Source organism: Coregonus clupeaformis, chromosome 30 (genome assembly GCF_020615455.1).
Source record: "Coregonus clupeaformis isolate EN_2021a chromosome 30, ASM2061545v1, whole genome shotgun sequence".
Lineage (NCBI taxonomy): Eukaryota > Metazoa > Chordata > Actinopteri > Salmoniformes > Salmonidae > Coregonus > Coregonus clupeaformis.
The window spans coordinates 33,291,958-33,318,170 of NC_059221.1; the positions used below are offsets into that span (position 1 = coordinate 33,291,958).

The 26,213-nt window shown below is 43.0% G+C and overlaps 2 protein-coding genes across 9 annotated transcripts in view; one reads left to right on the plus strand and one right to left on the minus strand.

Moving 5' to 3' along the window:
* The window catches only part of LOC121546537 (ninjurin-1-like), a 33,079-nt gene extending 23,319 nt beyond the window's left edge, over positions 1–9,760 (minus strand). The window contains exon 1 of the mRNA XM_041857790.2: positions 9,611–9,760. Within this exon, the coding sequence (XP_041713724.1) occupies positions 9,611–9,652 (42 nt within the window). The 5' untranslated portion in view covers positions 9,653–9,760. The remainder of the gene's footprint in view (positions 1–9,610) is intronic.
* Positions 9,761–11,818: 2,058 nt separating this feature from the next.
* The window catches only part of LOC121545392 (serine/threonine-protein kinase WNK2), a 73,353-nt gene continuing 58,958 nt past the window's right edge, over positions 11,819–26,213 (plus strand). For all 8 annotated transcript variants that reach the window (XM_041855878.2, XM_041855881.2, XM_041855882.2 and 5 more), the window contains exons 1-2: positions 11,819–12,040; positions 15,292–16,076. In XM_041855878.2, the coding sequence (XP_041711812.2) occupies positions 15,438–16,076 (639 nt within the window). In that variant the 5' untranslated portion in view covers positions 11,819–12,040; positions 15,292–15,437. The remainder of the gene's footprint in view (positions 12,041–15,291; positions 16,077–26,213) is intronic.

The window sequence follows — 26,213 nt, forward strand, 5'->3', positions numbered from 1 at the left end:
ATGAGCTAAGATAAGGCGGGGATTTGCCTAGCAGTGATTTATAGATGGCCTGGAGCCAGTGGGTTTGACGACCGAACATGTAGTGAGGACCAGCCAACAAGAGCGTACAGGTCACAGTGGTGGGTAGTGTATGGGGCTTTGGAGACAAAACGGATGGCACTGTGATAGACTACATCCAATTTGCTGAGTAGAGTGTTGGAGGCTATTTTATAAATGACATCGCCGAAGTCAAGGATCGGTAGGATAGTCAGTTTTACGAGGGCATGTTTGGCAGCATGAGTGAAGGAGGCTTTGTTGCGAAATAGGAAGCCGATTCTAGATTTAACTTTGGATTGGAGATTCTTTATGTGAGTCTGGAAGTTGAGTTTACAGTCTAACCAGACACCTAGATATTTGTAGTTGTCCACATACTCTAGGTCAGACCCGTCGAGAGTGGTGATTCTAGTCGGGTGGGCGGGTGCTAGCAGCGTTCGATTGAAAAGCATGCATTTAGTTTTACTAGTGTTTAAGAGCAGTTGAAGGCTACTGAAGGATTGTTGTATGGCATTGAAGCTCGTTTGGAGGTTTGTTAACACAGTGTCCAATGAAGGGCCAGATGTATACAAAATGGTGTCGTCTGCGTAGAGGTGGATCTGAGAGTCACCAGCAGCAAGAGCGACATCATTGATATACACGGAGAAAAGTGTCGGCCCAAGAATTGAACCCTGTGGCACCCCCATAGAGACTGCCATAGGTCCAGACAACAGGCCCTCCGATTTGACACACTGAACTCTATCTGAGAAGTAGTTGGTGAACCAGGCGAGGCAGTCATTTGAGAAACCAAGGCTATTTAGTCTGCCAATAAGAATGCGGTGGTTGACAGAGTCGAAAGCCTTGGCCAGGTCGATGAAGACGGCTGCACAGTACTGTCTATTATCAATCGCGGTTATAATATCGCGGTTATAATATTCTTGCTTGACTTGCAGTATGCGTGGTTGGGTTTTAAATTAAGAGGATGCTGCTACAGGATGTGTGTCACTCTTTGCCTCTCTCTCTCTCTCTCTCTCTCTGCATCAGCACTTCTGTGTTCTCCATCGATCATGTCCCATCAGCCTTCTCTGCTCACCTCAGATTCTGGCCTGTGTCCAGCCCAACGTTATACACAACTGTATTTAATTTTCATGGTTCTCTGAAGGGCTTTTAGTTTTACATCCCACCGGAAACAGATGCAAGCACTGCTATTCCAAAGCACAGTATACTGTACCTTACCTACATTACAGTGGCAATGCAATGCAACCCAACTTAGCCTGTAACCTATAGCCTGTAGCTCCCATTATTAAATCCGGACCTCAAGGCTTCGCAGCACTGTTGGTTTACCGTATTCCCCTTGAATCAGGCACCGATTCAGACCTAGAACACCAGGTAGGCCTAAGTGGAATCTCTGGCTCAGTGGTGACTCGTCATTCACCTGTTTAGCTAAAATATATATATATATATATATATATATATATATATATATATATACAGTATATATATACAGTTGAAGTAGGAAGTTTACATACACCTTAGCCAAATACATTTAAACTCAGTTTTTCACAATTCCTGACATTTAATCCTAGTAAAAATTCCCTGTCTTTGGTAAGTTAGGATCACCACTTTATTTTAAGAATGTGAAATGTCAGAATAATAGAGAGAATGATTTATTTCAGCTTTTATTTCTTTCATCACATTCCCAGTGGGTCAGAAGTTTACATACACTCAATTAGTATTTGGTAGCAGTGCCTTTAAATTGTTTAACTTGGGTCAAATGTTTCAGGTAGCCTTTCACAAGCTTCCCACAATAAGTTGGGTGAATTTTGGCCCATTCCTCCTGACAGAGCTGGTGTAACTGAGTCAGGTTTGTAGGCCTCCTTGCTCGCACACGCTTGGGGTCATTGTCCATATGCTTGGGGTCATTGTCCATTTGGAAGACCCATTTGCGACCAAGCTTTAACTTCCTGACTGATGTCTTGAGATGTTGCTTCAATATATCCACATAATTTTCCTTCCTCATGATGCCATCTATTTTGTGAAGTGCACCAGTCCCTCCTGCAGCAAAGCACCCCCACAGCTTTTTTTATGGCGGTTTTGGAGCAGTGGCTTCTTCCTTGCTGAGCGGCCTTTCAGGTTATGTCGATATAGGACTTGTTTTACTGTGGATATAGATACTTTTGTACCTGTTTCCTCCAGCATCTTCACAAGGTCCTTTGCTGTTGTTCTGGGATTGATTTGCACCTTCCTGAGCGGTATGACGGCTGTGTGGTCCCATGGTGTTTATACTTGCATACTATAGTTTGTACAGATGAACGTGGTACCTTCAGACGTTTGGAAATTGCTCCCAAGGATGAACCAGACTTGTGGAGGTCTACAATTTATTTTCTGAGGTCTTGGCTGATTTCTTTTGATTTTCCCATGATGTCAAGCAAAGAGGCACTGAGTTTGAAGGTAGTCCTTGAAATACATCCACAGGTACACCTCCAATTGACTCAAATTATGTCAATTAGCCTATCAGAAGCTTCTAAAGGCATGACATCATTTTCTGGAATTTTCCAAGCTGTTTAAAGGCACAGTCAACTTAGTGTATGTAAACTTCTGACCCACTGGAATTGTGATACAGTGAATTATACAGTGGGGAAAAAAAGTATTTAGTCAGCCACCAATTGTGCAAGTTCTCCCACTTAAAAAGATGAGAGAGGCCTGTAATTTTCATCATAGGTACACGTCAACTATGACAGACAAAATGAGGGAAAAAAATCCAGAAAATCACATTGTAGGATTTTTAATGAATTTATTTGCAAATTATGGTGGAAAATAAGTATTTGGTCAATAACAAAAGTTTCTCAATACTTTGTTATATACCCTTTGTTGGCAATGACACAGGTCAAATGTTTTCTGTAAGTCTTCACAAGGTTTTCACACACTGTTGCTGGTATTTTGGCCCATTCCTCCATGCAGATCTCCTCTAGAGCAGTGATGTTTTGGGGCTGTCGCTGGGCAACACGGACTTTCAACTCCCTCCAAAGATTTTCTATGGGGTTGAGATCTGGAGACTCCAGGACCTTGAAATGCTTCTTACGAAGCCACTCCTTCGTTGCCCGGGCGGTGTGTTTGGGATCATTGTCATGCTGAAAGACCCAGCCACGTTTCATCTTCAATGCCCTTGCTGATGGAAGGAGGTTTTCACTCAAAATCTCACGATACATGGCCCCATTCATTCTTTCCTTTACACGGATCAGTCGTCCTGGTCCCTTTGCAGAAAAACAGCCCCAAAGTATGATGTTTTCACTCCCATGCTTCACAGTAGGTATGGTGTTCTTTGGATGCAACTCAGCATTCTTTGTCCTCCAAACACAACGAGTTGAGTTTTTACCAAAAAGTTATATTTTGGTTTCATCTGACCATATGACATTCTCCCAATCCTCTTCTGGATGCACTCTAGCAAACTTCAGACGGGCCTGGACATGTACTGGCTTAAGCAGGGGGACACGTCTAGCACTGCAGGATTTGAGTCCCTGGCGGCGTAGTGTGTTACTGATGGTAGGCTTTGTACTTTGGTCCCAGCTCTCTGCAGGTCATTCACTAGGTCCCCCGTGTGGTTCTGGGATTTTTGCTCACCGTTCTTGTGATCATTTTGACCCCACGGGGTGAGATCTTGCGTGGAGCCCCAGATCGAGGGAGATTATCAGTGGTCTTGTATGTCTTCCATTTCCTAATAATTGCTCCCACAGTTGATTTCTTCAAACCAAGCTGCTTACCTATTGCAGATTCAGTCTTCCCAGCCTGGTGCAGGTCTACACTTTTGTTTCTGGTGTCCTTTGACAGCTCTTTGGTATTGGCCATAGTGGAGTTTGGAGTGTGACTGTTTGAGGTTGTGGACAGGTGTCTTTTATACTGATAACAAGTTCAAACAGGTGCCATTAATACAGGTAACGAGTGGAGGACAGAGGAGCCTCTTAAAGAAGAAGTTACAGGTCTGTGAGAGCCAGAAATCTTGCTTGTTTGTAGGTGACCAAATACTTATTTTCCACCATAATTTGCAAATAAATTCATTAAAAATCCTACAATGTGATTTTCTGGATTTTCTTTTCTCAATTTGTCTGTCATAGTTGACGTGTACCTATGATGAAAATTACAGGCCTCTCTCATCTTTTTAAGTGGGAGAACTTGCACAATTGGTGGCTGACTAAATACTTTTTTGCCCCACTGTAAGTGAAATAATCTGTCTGTAAACAATTGTTGGAAAAATGACTAGATGTCCTAACCGACTTGCCAAAACTATAGTTTGTTAACAAGAAAATTGTGGAGTTGTTGAAAAACTTGTTTTAATGACTCAAACCTAAGTGTATGTAAACTTCCTACTTCAACTGTATATACAGTGGGGGAAAAAAGTATTTAGTCAGCCACCAATTGTGCAGGTTCTCCCACTTAAAAAGATGAGAGAGGCCTGTAATTTTCATCATAGGTACACGTCAACTATGACAGACAAAATGAGAAAAAAAAATCCAGAAAATCACATTGTAGGATTTTTAATGAATTTATTTGCAAATGATGGTGGAAAATAAGTATTTGGTCACCTACAAGCAAGCAAGAATTCTGGCTCTCACAGACCTGTAACTACTTCTTTAAGAGGCTCCTCTGTCCTCCACTCGTTACCTGTATTAATGGCACCTGTTTGAACTTGTTATCAGTATAAACGACACCTGTCCACAACCTCAAACAGTCACACTCCAAACTCCACTATGGCCAAGACCAAAGAGCTGTCAAAGGACACCAGAAACAAAATTGTAGACCTGCACCAGGCTGGGAAGACTGAATCTGCAATAGGTAAGCAGCTTGGTTTGAAGAAATCAACTGTGGGGGCAATTATTAGGAAATGGAAGACATACAAGACCACTGATAATCTCCCTCGATCTGGGGCTCCACGCAAGATCTCACCCCGTGGGGTCAAAATGATCACAAGAACGGTGAGCAAAAATCCCAGAACCACACAGGGTGACCTAGTGAATGACCTGCAGAGAGCTGGGACCAAAGTAACAAAGCCTACCATCAGTAACACACTACGCTGCCAGGGACTCAAATCCTGCAGTGCTAGACGTGTCCCCCTGCTTAAGCCAGTACATGTCCAGGCCCGTCTGAAGTTTGCTAGAGTGCATATGGATGATCCAGAAGAGGATTGGGAGAATGTCATATGGTCAGATGAAACCAAAATATAACTTTTTGGTAAAAACTCAACTCGCCGTGTTTGGAGGACAAAGAATGCTGAGTTGCATCCAAAGAACACCATACCTACTGTGAAGCATGGGGGTGGAAACATCATGCTTTGGGGCTGTTTTTCTGCAAAGGGACCAGGACGACTGATCCGTGTAAAGGAAAGAATGAATGGGGCCATGTATCGTGAGATTTTGAGTGAAAACCTCCTTCCATCAGCAAGGGCATTGAAGATGAAACGTGGCTGGGTCTTTCAGCATGACAATGATCCCAAACACACCGCCCGGGCAACGAAGGAGTGGCTTCGTAAGAAGCATTTCAAGGTCCTGGAGTGGCCTAGCCAGTCTCCAGATCTCAACCCCATAGAAAATCTTTGGAGGGAGTTGAAAGTCCGTGTTGCCCAGCGACAGCCCCAAAACATCACTGCTCTAGAGGAGATCTGCATGGAGGAATGGGCCAAAATACCAGCAACAGTGTGTGAAAACCTTGTGAAGACTTACAGAAAACGTTTGACCTGTGTCATTGCCAACAAAGGGTATATAACAAAGTATTGAGAAACTTTTGTTATTGACCAAATACTTATTTTCCACCATAATTTGCAAATAAATGGTCCTCTGTAGCTCAGCTGGTAGAGCACGGCGCTTGTAACGCCAAGGTAGTGGGTTCGATCCCCGGGACCACCCATACACAAAAAAAAAAATGTATGCACGCATGACTGTAAGTCGCTTTGGATAAAAGCGTCTGCTAAATGGCATATTATTAATATTTATTAATTATTAATTAAATAAAAAATACTACAATGTGATTTTCTGGAGAAAAAAAATCTCAATTTGTCTGTCATAGTTGACGTGTACCTATGATGAACATTACAGGCCTCTCTCATCTTTTTTAGTGGGAGAACTTGCACAATTGGTTGCTAACTAAATACTTTTTTTCCCCACTGTACACTGTAGATGTTTTTTTTTATGTGCCTGTTTTGCATGTTATTTTGGCATTAATACGTGTCACATATCAGTTTGCAAACAATGTAAAAATAAAATTATTGAGTTAATAGAGCCGCATACAAACATGGTCTCTTTTTTGCTTTCTTGAGTAAGGCAGCTCAATGCAGGTGTTTCAGCCTAGCTCAGTGCCTTCTTTGGTGGAGGGGCAGCCAGCGGACAATACAGAGCGTAGGGGTTGGTCATCTTCTCTAGTTGCGCCGTGATTGGCTCAGTGTTCTGTCACTCATGGGGACACTACGTCACCGCAAAATCTACAGGGAGAGCTAGAAAGTTCAAGCCTCCTTGGGTGCTGCCATAGATTTACATTGTAAGTGCTCAAGGTCATTGGCCACAGATAAAATGACGTCAAATCACGTTATATCTACCGTAGATTTGATTGGACTGATCATGTCAACATCATACTTTCAAAATCTTAGCTTGCAAGCTCGACAAGCAGTCATCATCATGAATCACGTCGACAATCTACTGGCAAATCCTTTTCAATCCTTGTCATATGAAGATAAATTATAGATAAAACGTATTGGTGCTCATCGGCCATTGGATATAAACATTAGACAAGTTGGAAAACGCAAATTCAACAGTGAGTGGTTTGGAAGGAATCAGTGGCTAACTGCAAGCGTTGCAAAGCAATCACTATTTTGCTTCCCCTGCCTGCTATTCGATGGAGAGGGTGTGTGGTCCAAGTCAGGGTTTAAGGGTCTCTTATCCAAGCTTAAAAGGATAAACATTCACATGCAACACCATGGGCCAGAAAAGGTTGAATACATTGGCCATGCTGTCAATCCAGCATGACTTCTGCCGCATTCAAACCAACTGGAAACTCAGAACTGGGAAATCTCAGACTTCAGTGAGTTCAAGACAACTGGGAACTCTGAAAAAAACGAGCTCCGACTGGGAAATAAGTTTTGAACGGTCATCCAACTTGGAATTCCAAGTCGGGAACTCAGCCACTTTCTAGAGTTCCGACATGAAGATCACTGACGTCATGATTCAACCTTTTTTTTCTTTATATTTCCCAGTTGTCTTGAAAGGACCATAAATCCAGAGAATGCCAGACTTTGATGACAAAGTTTAATGAAAAAATTTGCCCACAAGAAGGACCACCGCGCCACCTTCCTGTTCAAGTGAGCACAGCACAATGGTGAGTCCAAAAACGTATTGTATGCTGCTGCTGCATAAATTATGTAATATGCCAGGGAGATATGTATACTATAGCTAAGAAAGTAATACTAAGTGTATGTTGTGTAGTAAGCTGTTAGTAGCCCATGTGCCTCACACTAATAATTTGGTCCCTTTGCCCCTCATAACTTAGCCTACTGTTCTGACTTGGTGGTGCACATGCTGTTGGGACAGCTTTATGTAGGCCCTAACAGTTTGTGGGCACCGTTTGTCACTGTTAATAGTGCAATTAATGTATTGTTTAGTGTTGTGTAGTGGCTTTGCTGGCATGCATCCCCCATTTTTTGGGGGGTTTGTCCAACCAAGATTTACATGCTAAAATCGCCACTGGCTAGGCCTAATCAACAACATTTATCAGTCGATTAACTACCAGGTAGAAAATAAACAAGGTAGTACTGCGGACCCCCAGGCTTGGATTTGAGCTCAGACAGTGCAGAGGAAATGAAGTCCTCTGTGAGGACAGAAAGCAATGTACAAAGCGTCCATGGGACATTATTCACTCTCACTGTGGGGAGACATATTGTAAATGACACCAATTGCACATTGTATCGAGCGTAAATATATTATATTCTGTCCTCCGTGACTCGACTGTGACAATCTCAGGACAGTAGCTAGACATACCGGTAAGCATGCACGCACGCACGCACGCACGCACACACACACACACACACACACACACACACACACACACACACACACACACACACACACACACACACTCACACACACACACAGAAACACACACACCACACACACACAAACACACACACAAACAAACACACACACACACACACAAACACACAAACACACACCACACACATCACACACACACCACACACACACATCACACACACACACACACGCTCTCTCTCTCTGAAATTAAATGGAGCTATTAGAGGGACAGGGACAGACTGTTGGGATGACACAGTGAAGCTCATTTCCTCCCTCTGTAAAGTGTTATTGCTTTGTAAGCAGCACTAAACTACCTCCCAATAACTGGGGAAATGGGAACACACCATGTCATTAAAAACACTGTCTAGGGGGCTAGTTAACACAAAATTGCTAATGAAAGTATTTGATTGAGCACTATCGTATCAATACCATAAATTAATTTAGCCAAATGAATACACCAAGCCCTTTTGAATTATTTCCACTGAAAATGTGTGATGAAAGGAAGGAAACTGTTTCTTATTGGAACATTGTGCCAGGGATCCAACAAAAAGGGGCATTCATTATTCACTGGGCCACTCAGGTGCATACAGGCACAACTCCTCAAGGGACGCAGACTGTCACCGGAGACCTGGCCAAAAGATGTCAGCCATTTCAGGAAAGGCTGAGCCTTGGTCTGAACCGTAGACTGTCCCAAACCAAAATCAGAATTTCAACTCACTAACCTCACCTACAAAATCTATCCTGCTAACAAGGATAATACTTTTTATTATAACAATAGCCACGGTTAGATTGTGGGGTGTCCTCCAAAACAATTCTAAACTTTAAATGTGTTGATAACCATACATTGATATATTACATGATTTTGAAAAATTCTAATTAGAATTGAATGGTGTTATGTATCTGATCCCTGTGCTATAAAATGGTGTTGTAAAAGGTTGTAAAAAAAATGAAGCATTTCCTAAATTGCATCCAATATTGTTCCAAATAAAGCTTAATTGGTGGAAATGTTGTAGACACAAAGAAATGTAGAGACAATTATGGTGCACGATATTACAACAGGTTGTTTTGTAAGTGTTGATAAAATATTTAGTTTAGCTACTATTTAGTTTTTTTCTTCATATCATGTCATCGCCATCGATGCTTAACTCCCACAGAGGAGAGCTGAGGCAGTTGTGCTGTGAGGGATCTCACAGCCTCCGCCTCTTTTAGCGCAGCAGCCTATAAACTCAGACTGGCACCATGGCAACCAATTTTAGAGCAAGTTTAGCAGCTGACTAGTCGCTATCAAATGTAGGGAAACTATAATAACAAATATTGTGTGATTCAGTAAAAGTGTATTTTGTGTCTACAAACATTATTATATTGTTAGGTCTACATTGGCAGGTTTGGTAGCCTAGCTAAACCGCGACAGTGGCTACTGTGGATGGCAATGCAATGGCAACATAGTTTCCAGTCCGTTACCTCTCTTGGAAGTGAGCTAACTTGATACTTTGATGCTAAGTAGGTTGCAACTACAGATCATCACTTACCTCCCCTCCATTTTCTCTGTCGGCGCTTCCGTTCATTTGCATCTTGATGACAATGTCAGGGTTAAAAAACAAAACAAGATGCAAGTTCTGTTTCACATTAAAAAACGTGGAACCAACTTGTCTGCTAGGCGGAGGAACTTGAGCTCTTGGGTCGCGCGCGCTGTGGAATGGGGACGGCTCACCCAATCCTCGACGACGTGGATCAACTGTATAAATCCTGCTCTATGTATCCTGTTATTATCCACCCCATCATAACAGTTTGTCTGGGGACCAAAAGTTGTTCTAGCATAGCTACATAGATTGAAAACCAAACCAAACCAAAGTCCAGGGTTATTGTCTAAACAAATAAAATACATTTTGTCCATAGCCTAGTTTTAACAGATGCTGTATTATTCAAACATAGGCCCGAGTGTATATTTATGATCATGCTAGTAAAAAAAAGTATGTATTATATCAATGAATTATACAAACAAAGATGTATGTCATATTAGTTAGAGCAGCAAATTAATTATTCAATGATTAATTAATCATATCTACAAGGTAACCTGAATCAGATGACAGTTGAGTGGATTGTCTTTTTGCAGGTTAGGTTAATGATTTTCACAATGATAAATGCACTAATTTGTTTTGTTACGTTTGTTATCATAGATGGACCTACTGCAATTCATGCACAGGGTAGGGTTCAGGGCAGGTCTTTATTTTAGTGTAGGGTTCAGTGGAAAGTATGCCTCCCTCTGGTCACTTCAGTGTCCAGAAGATTGGATCATGCAAAGACTGTCTAGAAAACGTAATATAATGTTTTCAACCATGTTTGTTTTCAAGTATGCATATTCAATATGTAAATGTATGTTTGATCCTCTCTTGTTTTTTTGTTTTTTTCAAATCTTGAGTTTGAGGTTCCCTTGTGAGTGGTGGTGACATATCTACAGTAGCCTATTTGCTTTGTAGTTATCTTGAGCCAACGCCAAGCCAAGGGATGATAAGGTGCACAATTCATTTAGCTTCGATGTTGGGAGGGACTCACAGTTTTACAAAAGAACATCACTTATTAAATGGATTAGGGTAATCAGATTTCATCATTCATCATTAATCCTATTTACAGTTCTGTCAGTCAGTTGACTCAAGAGAGAAGTGGTGACTCAATAAAGGGTATGGGAGGCTGTTTTTTGCATTTTGCTGTTCACATTCTCTCTCTCTCTCTCTCTCACACGCACACACACACGCACACACACACACACACACACACACACACACACACACACACACACACACATGCACACACACACAAACAAAGAAACAAATACAGTGGTGTAAAGTACTTAAGTAAAAATACTTTAAAGTACTCTTTTTGGGGGTATCTGTAATTTACTATTTATATTTTTGACTACTTATATTACTCCAATATATTCCTAAAGAAAATATTTACTATTTACTCCCATACATCTTTTTTTAGTCCCATAGATCCCTGACACCCATAAGTACTCGTTACATTTCGAATGCTCAGGCAGGACAGCAATATGGTCATATTACACCCTTATCAATATAATGCGTTGTCGTCCTTACTGCCTTTAATCTGATCTGCATTTACTTGAACTTTTTACTTTTACTCAAGTAGGACAATTTAGTACTTTTTCCACCACTGTACTCAAGTACATTTGGAACCAGATACTTTTAGACTTTTACTCAAGTAGTATTTTACTGGGTGACTTTCACTTTTACTTAAGTCATTTTCTATTAAGGTATCTTTACTTTATGACAGTATGACAATGAAGTACGTTTTCCACCACTGCACACAGACACACACACACACACACACACACACACACACACACACAGAGAGAGAGAGATGTATTGTAGATAGAGATGTAGACCAGATAATTTCATAGGAAATGGCTACTAGCTGTCTTTAATAAAATAATAAAATGAATAGCCTCTTGCCCATACAGCTCAAACTAAATTGAATGCCATGTGATCTAAAGAAGTAGCGTTTTGAACAACTGCCATAGCCAATGTAGGTCTATTTTTTTTTTTTTCGGGATATATCGTTTCACTGGTGGACCAAGCAAATGGGCTGGGTTAACACTTATCTCCTCCTCTGTTGTCACAAGCTAAAACGTGCGCTTTAATTGGGTGGACCTTCCTGTCATTACTCGGGGCGTGGAACCTGTAAAAAGGGAACCTCGCAGCAGTAGACAGTAGTTGCATTTACCGGGCTGATTTATTGTGCAATGGGAAACACTGACGAGCTATTAACGATGTCAATTAAATACTGAGGATATTTACCCGGACACTATGGACATCAGCATTACAACTGTTGAAGATTAATCGCCTCTAAAAGCCGTATGACAGACACACTCGCACAGGTAACCTGCAGAACGCTCAACAGCACGCGACTCTCCCACATCTGATGAGTCGAGGCCGGGATGCAAGGTTGGTGACATTCCGTCCGAATTGGAAACAGTTTTCTCGTTTATAATTAATTACAGCTCGGACCTAACAGCGATATGGAACGAAAATAAGCTATTGTGGGTATACCGATAAAAAAAACTGTTCTCGTTTTGCTGTCTCGTCGGGGTTCAACCGTCCTATATATATATATAGTCATTGGGTTCAACGTTTTCATTCGGAGCTAGCATCAGTCGGCTAGTTAGCATCATCAGCCAGCTTCCTCGCCTGTTCGAACGAGTAACGTTAGGCTCCAAACAAACTACCACTAATGTATTTACATTTTGAGTGGGAGCTAGTTATTATGTTTTCTCAACGGGTAGCTAGCTAACTAGATTGAAAACATGGTAAATTCTCAAGCCCTTGCTGATGTGAATCCTATCAGGCTACATTTTATTTCAGCCTGGTCTCATAGATTAGAGGTAACATGGTAAACGAAAATCCGGGATGCTCAAATTAGTACGTTATGTTTGGTATGGTTACATAAGAGGGAAGGTTACTTAAACCAAAAACGAAAGGAAGGGTGGGTGGTTGATCGGGCTGGATGGGTGGGCCTATAACGAAAGTCTAGCATCCCAAAGGTGGTTGCGTGTTAGAATCTAATCACAGACCACGTTTACATGCACACAGTATTCCGGATAAGGTCTTATTCGGGATCAGCTGTTTACATGCACCTTTGATATCCCACTCATGAGTGTCCCTGTATCCATGAATAAACAGAATATTCCTAATTTAAATTCATATGGGTTAAATGGAATGGTATCTGAAACATGGACACTGACTGTAGGCCTACAACCTCTCACATGTAATATAATAACTCCTGCAGAATGTATTATGTATTTCTTCCAGTGAAATTATACAACAAAAATTAATTATGTTTCAGGAACAGGAGTGGAGAACTATATTTTTCTTTCAGCGTCTCTTGAGAAAATGCGAATGCGTGTGTAATGTGTTTCTTTGACACTGTGTTATGCAAGCAGACAGTACACAACATGACCAAAAGTATGTGGACACCTGCTCGTCGAACATCTCATTCCAAGATCATGGACATTAATATGGAGTTGGTCCTAGCCCGAACCATGAAAAACGGCCCCAGACAATTATTCCTCGTCCACCAAACTTTACAGTTGGAACTATGCATTGGGACAGGTAGGGTTCTCCTGGAATCCGCCAAACCCAGAGTTGTCCATCGGATTGCCAGATGGTGAAGCGTGATTCATCATCCCAGAGAACACGTTGCCACCGCTCCATTTCAAGAAGCTCCCGACTAACATTTATTGTGCTGACGTTGCTTCCAGAGGCAGTTTGGAACTCTGTAGTGAGTGTTGCAACCGAGGACAGACGATTTTTACGAGCTACGTGCTTCAGCACTTGGCAGTCTCGTTCTGTGAGCTTTTGTGGCCTACCACTTCGTGCCTGAACTGTTGTTGCTCCTAGACGTTTCCACTTCACAATAACAGCACTTACAGTTGACCGGGGCAGATCTAGCAGGGCAGAAATTTGACGACCTGACTTGTTGGAAAGGTGGCATCCTATGACGGTGCCACGTTGAAAGTCACTGAACTCTTCAGCAAGGCCATTCTACTGCCAATGCTTGTCTATGGAGATTGCATGGCTGTGTGCTCAATTTTATACACCTGTCAGCAACGAGTGTGGCTGAAATAGCCAAATCCACTAATTTGAAGGGGTGTCCACATACTTTTGTATGTACAGTGCATTCGGAAAGTATTCAGACCCCTTGACTTTTTCCACATTTTACGTAAGTATTCAGACCCTTTACATTGTTGAAGGACCTTTGGCAGCGATTACAGCCTAGAGTCTTCTTGGGTATGACACTACAAGCTTGGCACACCTGTATTTGGGGAGTTTCTCTCATTCTTCTCTGCAGATCCTCACAAACTCTGTCAGGTTGGATGGGGGAGTGTCGCTGCACAGCTATTTTCAGGTCTTTCCAGAGATGTTAGATTGGTTTCAAGTCCGGGCTCTGGCTGGGCCACTCAAGGACATTCAGAGACTTGTCCCGAAGCCACTCCTGCATTGTCTTGGCTATGTGCTTAGGGTCGTTGTCCTGTTGGAAGGTGAACCTTTGCCCCAGTCTGAGGCCCTGAGTGCTCTGGAGCAGGTTTTCATCAAGGATCTCTCTGTACTTTGCTCCGTTCATCTTTCCCTTGATCCTGACTAGTCTCCCAGTCACTGCCACTGAAAAACATCCCCACAGCATGATGATGATGCTGCCACCACCATGCTTCACCGTAGGGATGGTGCCAGGTTTCCTCCAGACATAACACTTGGCATTCAGGCCAAAGAGTTCAATCTTGGTTTCATCAGACCAGAGAATCTTGTTTCTCATGGTCAGAGTTCTTTAGGTGCCTTTTGGCAAACTCCAAGCGGGCTGTCGTGCCTTTTTACTGAGGAGTGGCTTCCGTCTGGCCACTCTACCATAAAGGCCTGATTGGTGGAGTGCTGCAGAGATGGTGGTCCTTCTGGAAGGTTCTCTCATCTCCACAGAGGAACTCTGGTGCTCTGTCAGAGTGACCATCGGGTTCTTGGTTACGTCCCTGACCAAGGCCCTTCTCCCCCCGATTTCTCAGTTTGGCCGGGCGGCCAGTTCTAGGAAGAGTCATGGTGGTTCCAAACTTCTTCCATTTAAGAATGATAGAGGCCACTGTGTTCTTGGGGACCTTCAATGCTGCAGAAATGTTTTGGTACCCTTCCCCAGATATGTTCCTTCAACACAATCCTGTCTCGGAGCTCTATGGACAATTCCTTCGACCTCAGGGCTTGGTTTATGCTCTGACATGTACTGTCAACTGTGGGACCTTATACAGACAGGTGTGTGCCTTTCCAAATGTCCAATCAATTGGATTTACCACAGGTGGACTCCAATCAAGTTGTAGAAACATCTCAAGGATTGTCAATGGAAACAGGATGCACCTGAGCAAAATTGTGAGTCTCATAGCAATGTGTGTGAATAGTTATGTAAATAAGGTATTTCTGTTTTTTTATATGTAATAAATTAGGAAAACATTTCTAAACCTGTGGAAAAAGTCAAGGGGTCTGAATACTTTTGCTAGTTATTCCTATGTCAGTATGACAGAGCCAGGAAGCAGAAAACGAGATTTAGTTTAGCGCTAGCTAGTTATGTCTTTTTGAGAAATAAACCTTGTAAGTCCATGTTTGTTTTCCGCTTCCACTCCTTTTAAATCTTTCAACACTCTTTTTTTGCTTTCGTTTAGATTGGATGTGCAGACTGACATCATTCCGTTGATACCCCCATGCTGAAGAATTGCGTCACCGGGCGGGCGCTGCAGTTATTCGGCTCGCGTCGGGAGTAGCCATGGCAATCATCTGGAAACGTTAGTGATTCAACAGTTAAATCGCCATGGAATCAGGTGCCGAGCCCGATGGATTTAAATACCCATCTCTTCCCAATTCACAATGTGAACTCAACATAAATATTTATGAGACCATCAGTGACGGAAACGTCAATAATATGGAGACTTCGACAGTCGTGAGAGGTGGAAGCGACCCTAGTGCGTATCCTCCATCGAATTATCAGCGGATCGTGCGCCAAAGATTCATCAGGAGAAGTTTGTGGTTCTCAGACACTGATGAGCAGGCCTTTGAGGTGCCAGAATGTGACAACAGGAGTAAAATCCGCAACATAAGCCTGCGCACGATAGTTGACAGGACACGGGGGGCACGGTTGGTGCCACAGGAGGTCTCCATTCCCGAGAGTCGAGGGGGGAAGAAAGACAGCGCCACAGAGAGCGCCAGTGCTGATGAGGACAAGGAGAAAGCTGGGGATAAATTGACTGTTACATCCACCGACGGCAGTAAAAACGCTGTCAGAACTGCTAGTGAAGAGAACGAGGAAGAGGCCGAGATGAAAGCTGTTTCCACGTCCCCTGGGGGACGGTTTCTCAAGTTCGATATCGAGCTCGGGAGAGGGTCCTTCAAGACTGTCTATAAAGGTCTGGATACCGACACCTGGGTGGAAGTTGCCTGGTGTGAACTTCAGGTAAGATGCTGCACTTTTTTGACCAGAAAGTGTCCTGATGCTCAAGCACTTCACTGCAGTTTATGTTGTGAAAAGAAGGCCTATTCGATCTGCTCAACCTTTTTATAGTAATGTAGCTAAGGGTTTAATTTGGACAACTGTAAAATGGGCAGTTTCAACACTTCAGTCTGATGTTTTTCCTAAAGGTCTGCTATGAAATATCATCACAGATTAAGTGTCAACATACCTCTCTATGTGAGTGAGTCCTCTGGATCTCTCTGATGGGTGTCCTACTCGACTGGTCGGTTTCCCTGAGTGATATCCATTAGAGGGCTGATGCATGGCTCTCACAGTCCTCTCTCTTATGCTGTCAGTGAACGTTCATACTTCATGACAGCATAATGGTGATGTCTACGGGGAGCTGTCAATCAGCTAGACTACTATAGGGAATGGGAATCTACTAAATTGTAAATGGGTTTCCACTAAATTTTAAATGATTTAGGCCTGTAGGATTGACAAGCATTTGTCACTGCCATTGACCGAGAGAGGCCTTTGTAGGCTACAGTGACCCTACTCTTAGGGTCTTATTGAAACAAGGAGAGACTATAACTGGTCTAACTGTGTGTTACAGACACTGGAAAATCACCAACTTAGACCTTGCATAGGTATTACCTAATTATTTCCGACCTCGAAGTCTGCAGCACGGGATTATCACTCCTTCTCTCTCACCGGAAGCGTAGTCTTAAATGAACGACAGTCAGTAACCATGACTAGTCTCCTCATGGACCTAGTGGCACTAGTGCAGACACAAAGAAACCCATATACAAATAGGCTATCCAGCACCTAGGCACGTATGTGATTACAATTTCATATAACACTAAAATAAGAATTTCCTGACCTTGTCACAATATTGGGCTATATTTAAGCAGTCAGACACTATACGGTAGAGTGCCTGTTTAGAGTTTGTCCCAGCAATATGCAGATGAGGTAAAGTCCCCTGCTGTGCAACAGGAGGGCTGCTGACAGGAAGCAGCTGAAACGTGCTGATGCATGCTGGGAGCGGTGTGGTGGCCCCGTGGCCTTGATAGAGCTCTTTCAGCCCAGGCTACCGTGTGTGTGTGTTTTGAAAGAAAGGAAGGGGAAGAGAATGTTGCTTGCTTGGCCTAACTCATGGGATCATGAAAAGTTATCCCAGCAGTGAGTCTCAGGAGTGAAGCTGTATGTCTCCCTCCTATTCAGCATTGTTCAAGCGATGTCATGATGACATGCTTGGCCCTGAGAGACACAGATTAGTATTTTCACTGGGATGATGATGCCATGTAGGTGATCATGGAATAGAGGAATCTAATATCTCCTCAAGCAAGGAAAGTATGACCCATAATTGGACACAGGATGAGGAGAGGATGTGGAACAGGAAATCATTCATTCTATAGCCTACTGTTCCCAATATACCTGTGCAAACACTCCCTCTAGTGGACAGTTGTTTGCTATAATAACAACAATCAATCACCATTCAACAGGCCATTTTCCCGCAACCATTTTCTTTCTCATTGCTCTCTATGTAGGCCTATTGTACTGTCGGTTTTAACAGATCGTTCCTCACAAATGGCATTGTTGACAGAAATGCTGCCCTGATCAATGGTTTTCATCAGAATGCTGATGCTTTCTGGTTCTTCCCTAGGACTTTTAGAATAGTTGATCAGAAACATTGATTAGAGCTCAAGGTGGCCCCATTGATAGAGTCACATGTTGGTGCCTTAAGTAATTGATTAGGAATGGTAGTGTTTTCACCGTTATTGGCCAATCAGATAGTGGTCTACAAGTGAGTGGTCAGGTGTAACTCCATATGGTTATGGTAATTTCAGGTAGTCAAGTGGACTGGCTCATAATATTCCACTGTGGATTTGACCATATAGCCTTTCTTTTGGGGCTTCAGTCACCTTACTTTGGATGTTGTTCCTCTGGCCAACACTCTGGCTTTGCTCATCATCATTATGATTCTGCCATCATGGACATGTCTGACATTCATATGATTGGCTATGAGATTTAACATGCATCATATAGGACAGAGGTACTCAACTCTTACCCTACGAGGTCCGGAGCCTGCTGGTTTTACCTGATAATTAATTGCACACGCCCGGTGTCTGAGATCTAAATCAGTTCCTGATTAGAGGGGCACAATGAAAAAATGCAGTGGAACTGGCTTCGAGGTCCAGAGTTGAGTTTGAGGGCTATAGGACCGAATGTGGGTGGATGTTTCTGTGTGTAATCTAATTACGGACAGGCATGTGAGAATGAACATAGATCCACTTAGCTAGTAATGACTGTATTGCAGTACAGTCTAAGTGAGATTCAGCAGCATGTACAGTAATGTGTAGTAATGCTGTCTGTTGGGTACTAGGGATGAAAGGGCCCTAATGGCCTATAAAGGCCCTCATTTACAGCTCACTGTCTGAAGGGCCCAGCCAAGCCTCTGGAGTATAATGAGAAAAAATGCCCTCTACCCCGCCATCACCCCGACGCCTCATTCACCCTCAACAGCAGTGCATGGTAGGCTCAGCTGCTGTGCACGTTAATCAGAGTGTGCACATTTTGCCCTCAGCCGGGCACGTGGGTGGTGCCAGTGTGGTGCTGTGTGAATGTTGCTGGAGCGTTTCTTGTTTAGCAGAGAAAGAAGGATCGAAAGAGAGGGGAATGTGTCTCTGTGATTTTCCACTGTTTCCCTCCCTCTGTCGGTCACGTGGCCCTTCTGCCTGGAAGTTTAATCTGGTCCGGTGCTATCTCTCTCTCTCTCTCTCTCTCTTGGTCTTTTTCCCTCTGCTCCGGCTTCCTCTATTGCTCTTTCTCTTGCTCTCCCTCCCTCCGTCTCTCTTCTCTTCTCTCAAGCTTGTCTCTCTTGCTTACTCAGTCTCTGCCTCTTTCTGTCTACATCTTTCTGTTTGCCCTGGCACCATTCAGATGGCACTGGCTGAGGGACGGATGCTAATCTGTGTGCAGAGAGGAAGGGAGAAATTCCATTGTCTCACGCACATGTATGTGTAACTGATAGGTACACACACTACATGTTCATGTTTTTAAATGTATGTCAATTGTAAAGTCTGTCTGTAACGTCTTTTTCATTATGTGTCGGACCCCAGTAAGACTAGCTGTCGCCATTGGTGTCGGCTAATGGGGATCCAAAAAAAGTAAAAAAATGAACACCAATGCACACTGGTTCTACTCGGCTACTAATCATCAAGGTCTACTGTCTCTCTGTCACTCAAACTCTTGGAAGTTCTTTGGTTCTGACTCACACTTGTAGCTCAGTTCTGTTTTAAGATGGTGCATAATCAGGTCTCGCACACATACAGAGAGTTGAGTGTGCGCTGGTATTTGGCAGGGTGCATGCTGCTCTGCAGATAAAATCTGCTGTTGTGCTTCTGATTGCAGTGATTGTGCTGACACCATGGCAGAGGAATGAAGCTTGCTCCTGCTGAGCGTGGGCTGTGATACGGACAGTAACTGCACACCCCTCTGTAACCAGTTCTACTGGGCGTTGAGCATACTCTGACCAAAAGTCTCTTGACTTCCTGTTTTGGATTGAGGCCTATTGTTAAAGCACAGTGCTGTCAAAAATGTGTTTTATATATATTTCCACACTGAGGTTGGAATAATATTGTGAAAGTGATGGTAATGCCCTGTTAGTGTAAGCTGTTTGAAAATGCGAGCCATGGTGAGGTGGGCCAAGCCCGTTACAGGTGGTCTGTTATTGGCTAAAGCACATACAGTACCTGATCTGGGAGCAGGCTATGCTCGGGGGTAGCGGTAGTTAGAATGTGTGAACTGTGACCAAGGCACAAAGGCAGTGTGTGAACTTTAGGAAAGGCCTTGACTAGTCCATGACATAGAGTTCATTCTTGTCATAGCCTGTAGGTTTGAGATGGTGAAACCAACACGGTGACAAAGCCTAGCAGGTGTAAAGAAATGGTAGGCCTAGTCACTGACAGAGGTTTTCTTAGTGGGCCTAATTTCTGAGTTCTTGCCAGATTTTTCTTTTTGCTTGACATCATGGGAAAATCAAGAGGCACTGAGTTTGAAGGTAGGCCTTGAAATACATCCACATGTACACCTCCAATTGACTCAAATGATGTCCATTAGCCTACCAGAAGCTTCTAATGCCATGACATCATTTTCTGGAATTTTCCAAGCTGTTTAAAGGCACAGTCAACTTAGTGTATGTAAACTTCTGACCCACTGGAATTGTGATCCAGTGAATTATAAGTGAAGTAATCTGTCTGTAAACAATTATTGGAAAAATTACTTGTGTCATGCACAAAGTAGATGTCCTAACCGACTTGCCAAAACTATAGTTTATTAACAAGACATTTGTGGAGTGGTTGGAAAAATGAGTTTTAATGACTCCAACTGTATCTGTAAGGTCCTCAGTCAAGCAATGAATTTCAAACAGATTCAACCACAAAGACTAGGGAGGTTTTTCAATGCCTCGCAAAGAAGAGCACCTATTGGTAGATGGGTAAAAATAAAAAAAGCAGACATTGAATATCCTTTTGAGCATGGTGAAGTTATTAATTAGTTAAGATACAGGCGTCCTTCCTAACTCAGTTACCGGAGAGGAAGGAAACCGCTCAGGGATTTCACCATGAGGCCAATGGTGACTTTAAAACAGTTAGTTTTTTCCTATCACAGCCATTAAACTGAGGATGGACCGAAACATTTTAGTGACTCCACAATGCTAATCTAATTGACAGAGTGAAAAGGAAGCCTGTACAGAATAAAAATATTCCAAAACATGCATCCTGTTTGCAATAAGGCAGTAAAGTAATACTGCAAAAAATGTGGCAAAGCAATTCACTTTTTGTCCTGTTATGTTTGGGGTACATGCAACACATTACTGAGTACCACTCTCCATAATTTCAATCGTGGTGGCTGCATTATGTTATGGGTATGCTTGTCATCGGTAAGGACTAGGGAGTTTTTTTAGGATAAAAATAAACTGAATAGAGCTAAGCACAGGCAAAATCCTAGAGGAAAACCTGGTTCAGTCTGCTTTCCCAACAGACGCTGGGAGACATTCACCTTTCAGCAGGACAATAACCTAAAACACAAGGCCAAATATATACAGTGGCTTGCGAAAGTATTCACCCCCCTTGGCATTTTTCCTATTTTGTTGCCTTACAACCTGGAATTAAAATGGATTTTTTTGGGGGTTTGTATAATTTGATTTACACAACATGCCTACCACTTTGAAAATGCTAAATATTTTTTATTGTGAAACAAATAAGAAATAAGACGACAAAAAACAGAACTTGAGCGTGCATAACTACAGTGGGGGAAAAAAAGTATTTAGTCAGCCACCAATTGTGCAAGTTCTCCCACTTAAAAAGATGAGAGAGGCCTGTAATTTTCATCATAGGTACACGTCAACTATGACAGACAAAATGAGAATTTTTTTTCCAAAAAATCACATTGTAGGATTTTTAATGAATTTATTTGCAAATTATGGTGGAAAATAAGTATTTGGTCAATAACAAAAGTTTCTCAATACTTTGTTATATACCCTTTGTTGGCAATGACACAGGTCAAACGTTTTCTGTAAGTCTTCACAAGGTTTTCACACACTGTTGCTGGTATTTTGGCCCATTCCTCCATGCAGATCTCCTGTAGAGCAGTGATGTTTTGGGGCTGTCGCTGGGCAACACGGACTTTCAACTCCCTCCAAAGATTTTCTATGGGGTTGAGATCTGGAGACTGGCTAGGCCACTCCAGGACCTTGAAATGCTTCTTACGAAGCCACTCCTTCGTTGCCCGGGCGTTGTGTTTGGGATCATTGTCATGCTGAAAGACCCAGCCACGTTTCATCTTCAATGCCCTTGCTGATGGAAGGAGGTTTTCACTCAAAATCTCACGATACATGGCCCCATTCATTCTTTCCTTTACACGGATCAGTCGTCCTGGTCCCTTTGCAGAAAAACAGCCCCAAAGCATGATGTTTCCACCCCATGCTTCACAGTAGGTATGGTGTTCTTTGGATGCAACTCAGCATTCTTTGTCCTCCAAACACGACGAGTTGAGTTTTTACCAAAAAAGTTCTATTTTGGTTTCATCTGACCATATGACATTCTCCCAATCCTCTTCTGGATCATCCAAATGCACTCTAGCAAACTTCAGACGGGCCTGGACATGTACTGGCTTAAGCAGGGGGACACATCTGGCACTGCAGGATTTGAGTCCCTGGCGGCGTAGTGTGTTACTGATGGTAGGCTTTGTTACTTTGGTCCCAGCTCTCTGCAGGTCATTCACTAGGTCCCCCCGTGTGGTTCTGGGATTTTTGCTCACCATTCTTGTGATCATTTTGACCCCACGGGGTGAGATCTTGCGTGGAGCCCCAGATCGAGGGAGATTATCAGTGGTCTTGTATGTCTTCCATTTCCTAATAATTGCTCCCACAGTTGATTTCTTCAAACCAAGCTGCTTACCTATTGCAGATTCAGTCTTCCCAGCCTGGTGCAGGTCTACAATTTTGTTTCTGGTGTCCTTTGACAGCTCTTTGGTCTTGGCCATAGTGGAGTTTGGAGTGTGACTGTTTGAGGTTGTGGACAGGGGTCTTTTATACTGATAACAAGTTCAAACAGGTGCCATTAATACAGGTAACGAGTGGAGGACAGAGGAGCCTCTTAAAGAAGAAGTTACAGGTCTGTGAGAGCCAGAAATCTTGCTTGTTTGTAGGTGACCAAATACTTATTTTCCACCATAATTTGCAAATAAATTCATTAAAAATCCTACAATGTGATTTTCTGGAAAAAATATTCTCAATTTGTCTGTCATAGTTGACATGTACCTATGATGAAAATTACAGGCCTCTCTCATCTTTTGAAGTGGGAGAACATGCACAATTGGTGGCTGACTAAATACTTTTTTCCCCCACTGTATTCACCCCCCCAATACATATGCACACACCACTTTTCCATTATTTATTTTTTTGAATGTTTTGAAAGTTATTTTTTTCACTTCACCAATTTGGACTATTTTGTGTATGTCCATTACATGAAATCCAAATAAACATCCATTTAAATTACAGATTTTAATGCAACAAAATAGGACAAAACGCCAAGGGGGATGAATACTTTTGCAAGGCACTGTACACTGGAGTTGCTTACCAAGACTACATTGAATGTTCCTGAGTGGCCTAGTTACAGTTATGACTTAAATCGTCTTGAATTTATGGCAAGACTTAAAAAATGTCTGTCTAGCAATGATCAACAACCAACTTGACAGAGCTTGAAGAATTTTAAAAATAAAAATGTGCAGTTATTGTACAATCCAGGTGTGCAAAGCTCAGATACTTACAGAAAAACTCACAGCTGTAATCGCTGTCAAAGGTGATTCTAACATGTATTGACTCAGAGGTGTGAATACTTATGTTTTCCCAACTACCGGTCGTTTTTAATTGGGTGATTTCATAAAGGCCATTCAGGGTAATCACAAATATTTAGCTGAAACCTCAAATTAAAAGCGGGGGTTGGGGGCAACAGAGTTGGGCTGTTCATGAATTGTGTGTGTGTGTGTGTGTGTTAGACTGTTGTTGAGTCAAGCCACTCTCTCTGGCTCTGTGCCGCTTCAATACAGCGGGCAATAAAACTGTAGAGGGGGAGGGAAAAGGGGAGAGTTAGACTTCGGTTCAGCTCAGGACAGGTCCCCAAAGCCCCAGTAGTGCTCTGACACCCTCAGACCAGGAGGACGGTGTCAGGCAATCGTCCTGACTCCTGAATAATGGCTCCCTTTTCCTTGTCTCTTTTCTGTCATAAAGGCTTCAGGATCTGAAAGGTCTTGACAGACGCTGACTCTACTGTGAAAAACTTTCCAGACCATATTGGTACTATAATTGGACGCAAGCTTTGTCTCAAAGATGACTGACCTGGAAGTGGTGTCCAAGAGCTCTGTGTGCCCCCTGTCATACTGTCTGGTTGTCACTAGTTTGACTGATTTTTCAGATGATTGATATTCACTTTGTAGGCCAAGTATCCTCCTACCTGAGAAATGAGCTGACCCTGAACATATGGCTTTCTCTTAGCTCCAACTAAGTCTGCATCACTGGGTTTCATGGTACCTCTGTTATTCCCTGTTAACTATCTTGTTGTGTGTTTATCTGTGAGTGTGTTTGGTTAACGTTTAGGATGTCACCACCAGCTGTTCGGCTGGTGGGACATGCTGTGATGTACGGCTGTACACATCCAGATATCTGGCTCATGTACTCCCGCTGTCTGGTGGCTTGGCAGTGGGCTTTGTGTTGCTGGTGTTGTGTTACTCCAGTGTGGAGCCTGGAGCTCTTTTTAAAGGAACCTGAGCTGGCTGCTGAGAACCATGGAGAAACAACAGAACCCCATGGGCAGGTTCATTTGCCCCTGTCAATTATTGGTTCAGTCATCTACAGAACTCTGGTCTCCCCGCCCCATCAGTAGTTAACCCTTTGAGGTGGGTGCATAACGCTGTTCCTTTCTAAATAGGCACATGTGGCTTGCCCAGTGCGCCAGGGATGAGAAGTATCACCTAGGACCAATGGAATTGTTCAGAAAGGGGGTTAACTGTCCAAGTGCCCGGCTGCTGCTCAGCAGAAGAGCAGTGGAGAGGGTAGGAGTGGAGCAGGCTAATTTGGTTCTCTGAGGCCTGCTGCCCTCTTGTCCACTGGCTCTAATCCTCCCATAGTGGATGGAGAGGAAGCCTCTGGCCTGTTCTGTACTGTAGAGAGACTGGCCGCCTGGGGATCTGATCGGCCCTCTTCTCTGATCGTGTCAGAACAGCACTGATGGAAACATGGCTCTTCTCCTCTAGGCCACATGACCCCGTTGTCCTCAGCTTTGTGTATTACCAGTCTTTTTTCACTCTCTGTTATGCTCCCTCATTCTCGCTGTCTGTCACAAGCACTGTAAGCTGTCAGACTCCATCTCTTTCTCTCTGACACACACAGATCTAATCAGGCAGAATTTCCCCGACCCTGTCGTTGCCGGGCCCATTACATAAGCAGCATTAGTTTGGGGAGGAAGGGGGGGGGGAAGCTTATTATCACCAATATTCAGCTGTGTGTCAAAGGCGGTACTTTTTCGCCAGCCTCCACATTTAGTCTGACTGGAAAGAAGCTTATTGGGAGGGCTGTGTCGTAGTCCAGGCTATACACACTTTCGCCATGACCCCTCACACACACCGTTTACACACACATCCGGTAGATTAGCTGGCATGTCATTGGACTAATGCCAAGCGGTCAGTACGTCATTGGACTGACAATGGTTAGTGTTTTTATCAGTATTTAGGCTCAGGTTAGTTTTCTAAATGTGTGTGTGTGTGTGTGTGTGTGTGTGTGTGTGTGTACTGCATCTGTCCATCTTTCCTAATTTGAAAGGACTGGTGTGCCATTATGCATGTTTGGATGTGCACACTCCTCCTCTCCTCCTGGCCTTTCACTGTTGCTGCAGTCAGTCTCACCATCTCACCCCCGACTTTAATAATTCACAGCGCCACCCTGGATGCCAGTGTGCCAATTATAAAGGAGCCCTCAGCCCAGCTCCACTGAAACAGATAACAGGTACGCTGTTGTTGGCCAAAACTGTCTGCACTGGATGACTGATGGGACAGAACGCAGGGGCGGGTGTCTGCTTAATATATTATATGACTGGACAGCTACTAATCCCACTGAATGTTTAGTGTATTACCTTTTCAGGAATTTGTATTGTCTGTCTACTTGTTAAATGTGTGTAATGTCTAAATGTAATTGTTTGTAATGTCTTTTAAGTTCTGTGTTGGACCCTAGGAAGATTAGTTGAAGTTATGGCGTCAGCTAATGGAAATCCTAATAAAAATTCTAATTACTCATAGCTGGTCCAGGAGTAGGCCTACCACTCTAAGAACTGGTCTGAGCTCAGATTTAGTATAGCCTAGCTACGGTGTTCATAGAGTATAGCTGTGTCACTGCATGTTTTGTCAGTGTCAATTATGTCATTAAACCATTTCCTCTTTTCAAAGCAATCTCTCAATCTCAAATTATAACAATATTGACTCCCATGCAGCGTTTTGTGAAGTGCTCCAGTGTGTTTTATGACACTATGACCGGGGGAGTGTATACTCCCTAATCACAGATGCAGCTAATCTCTTCCCATGGTTAAAGCG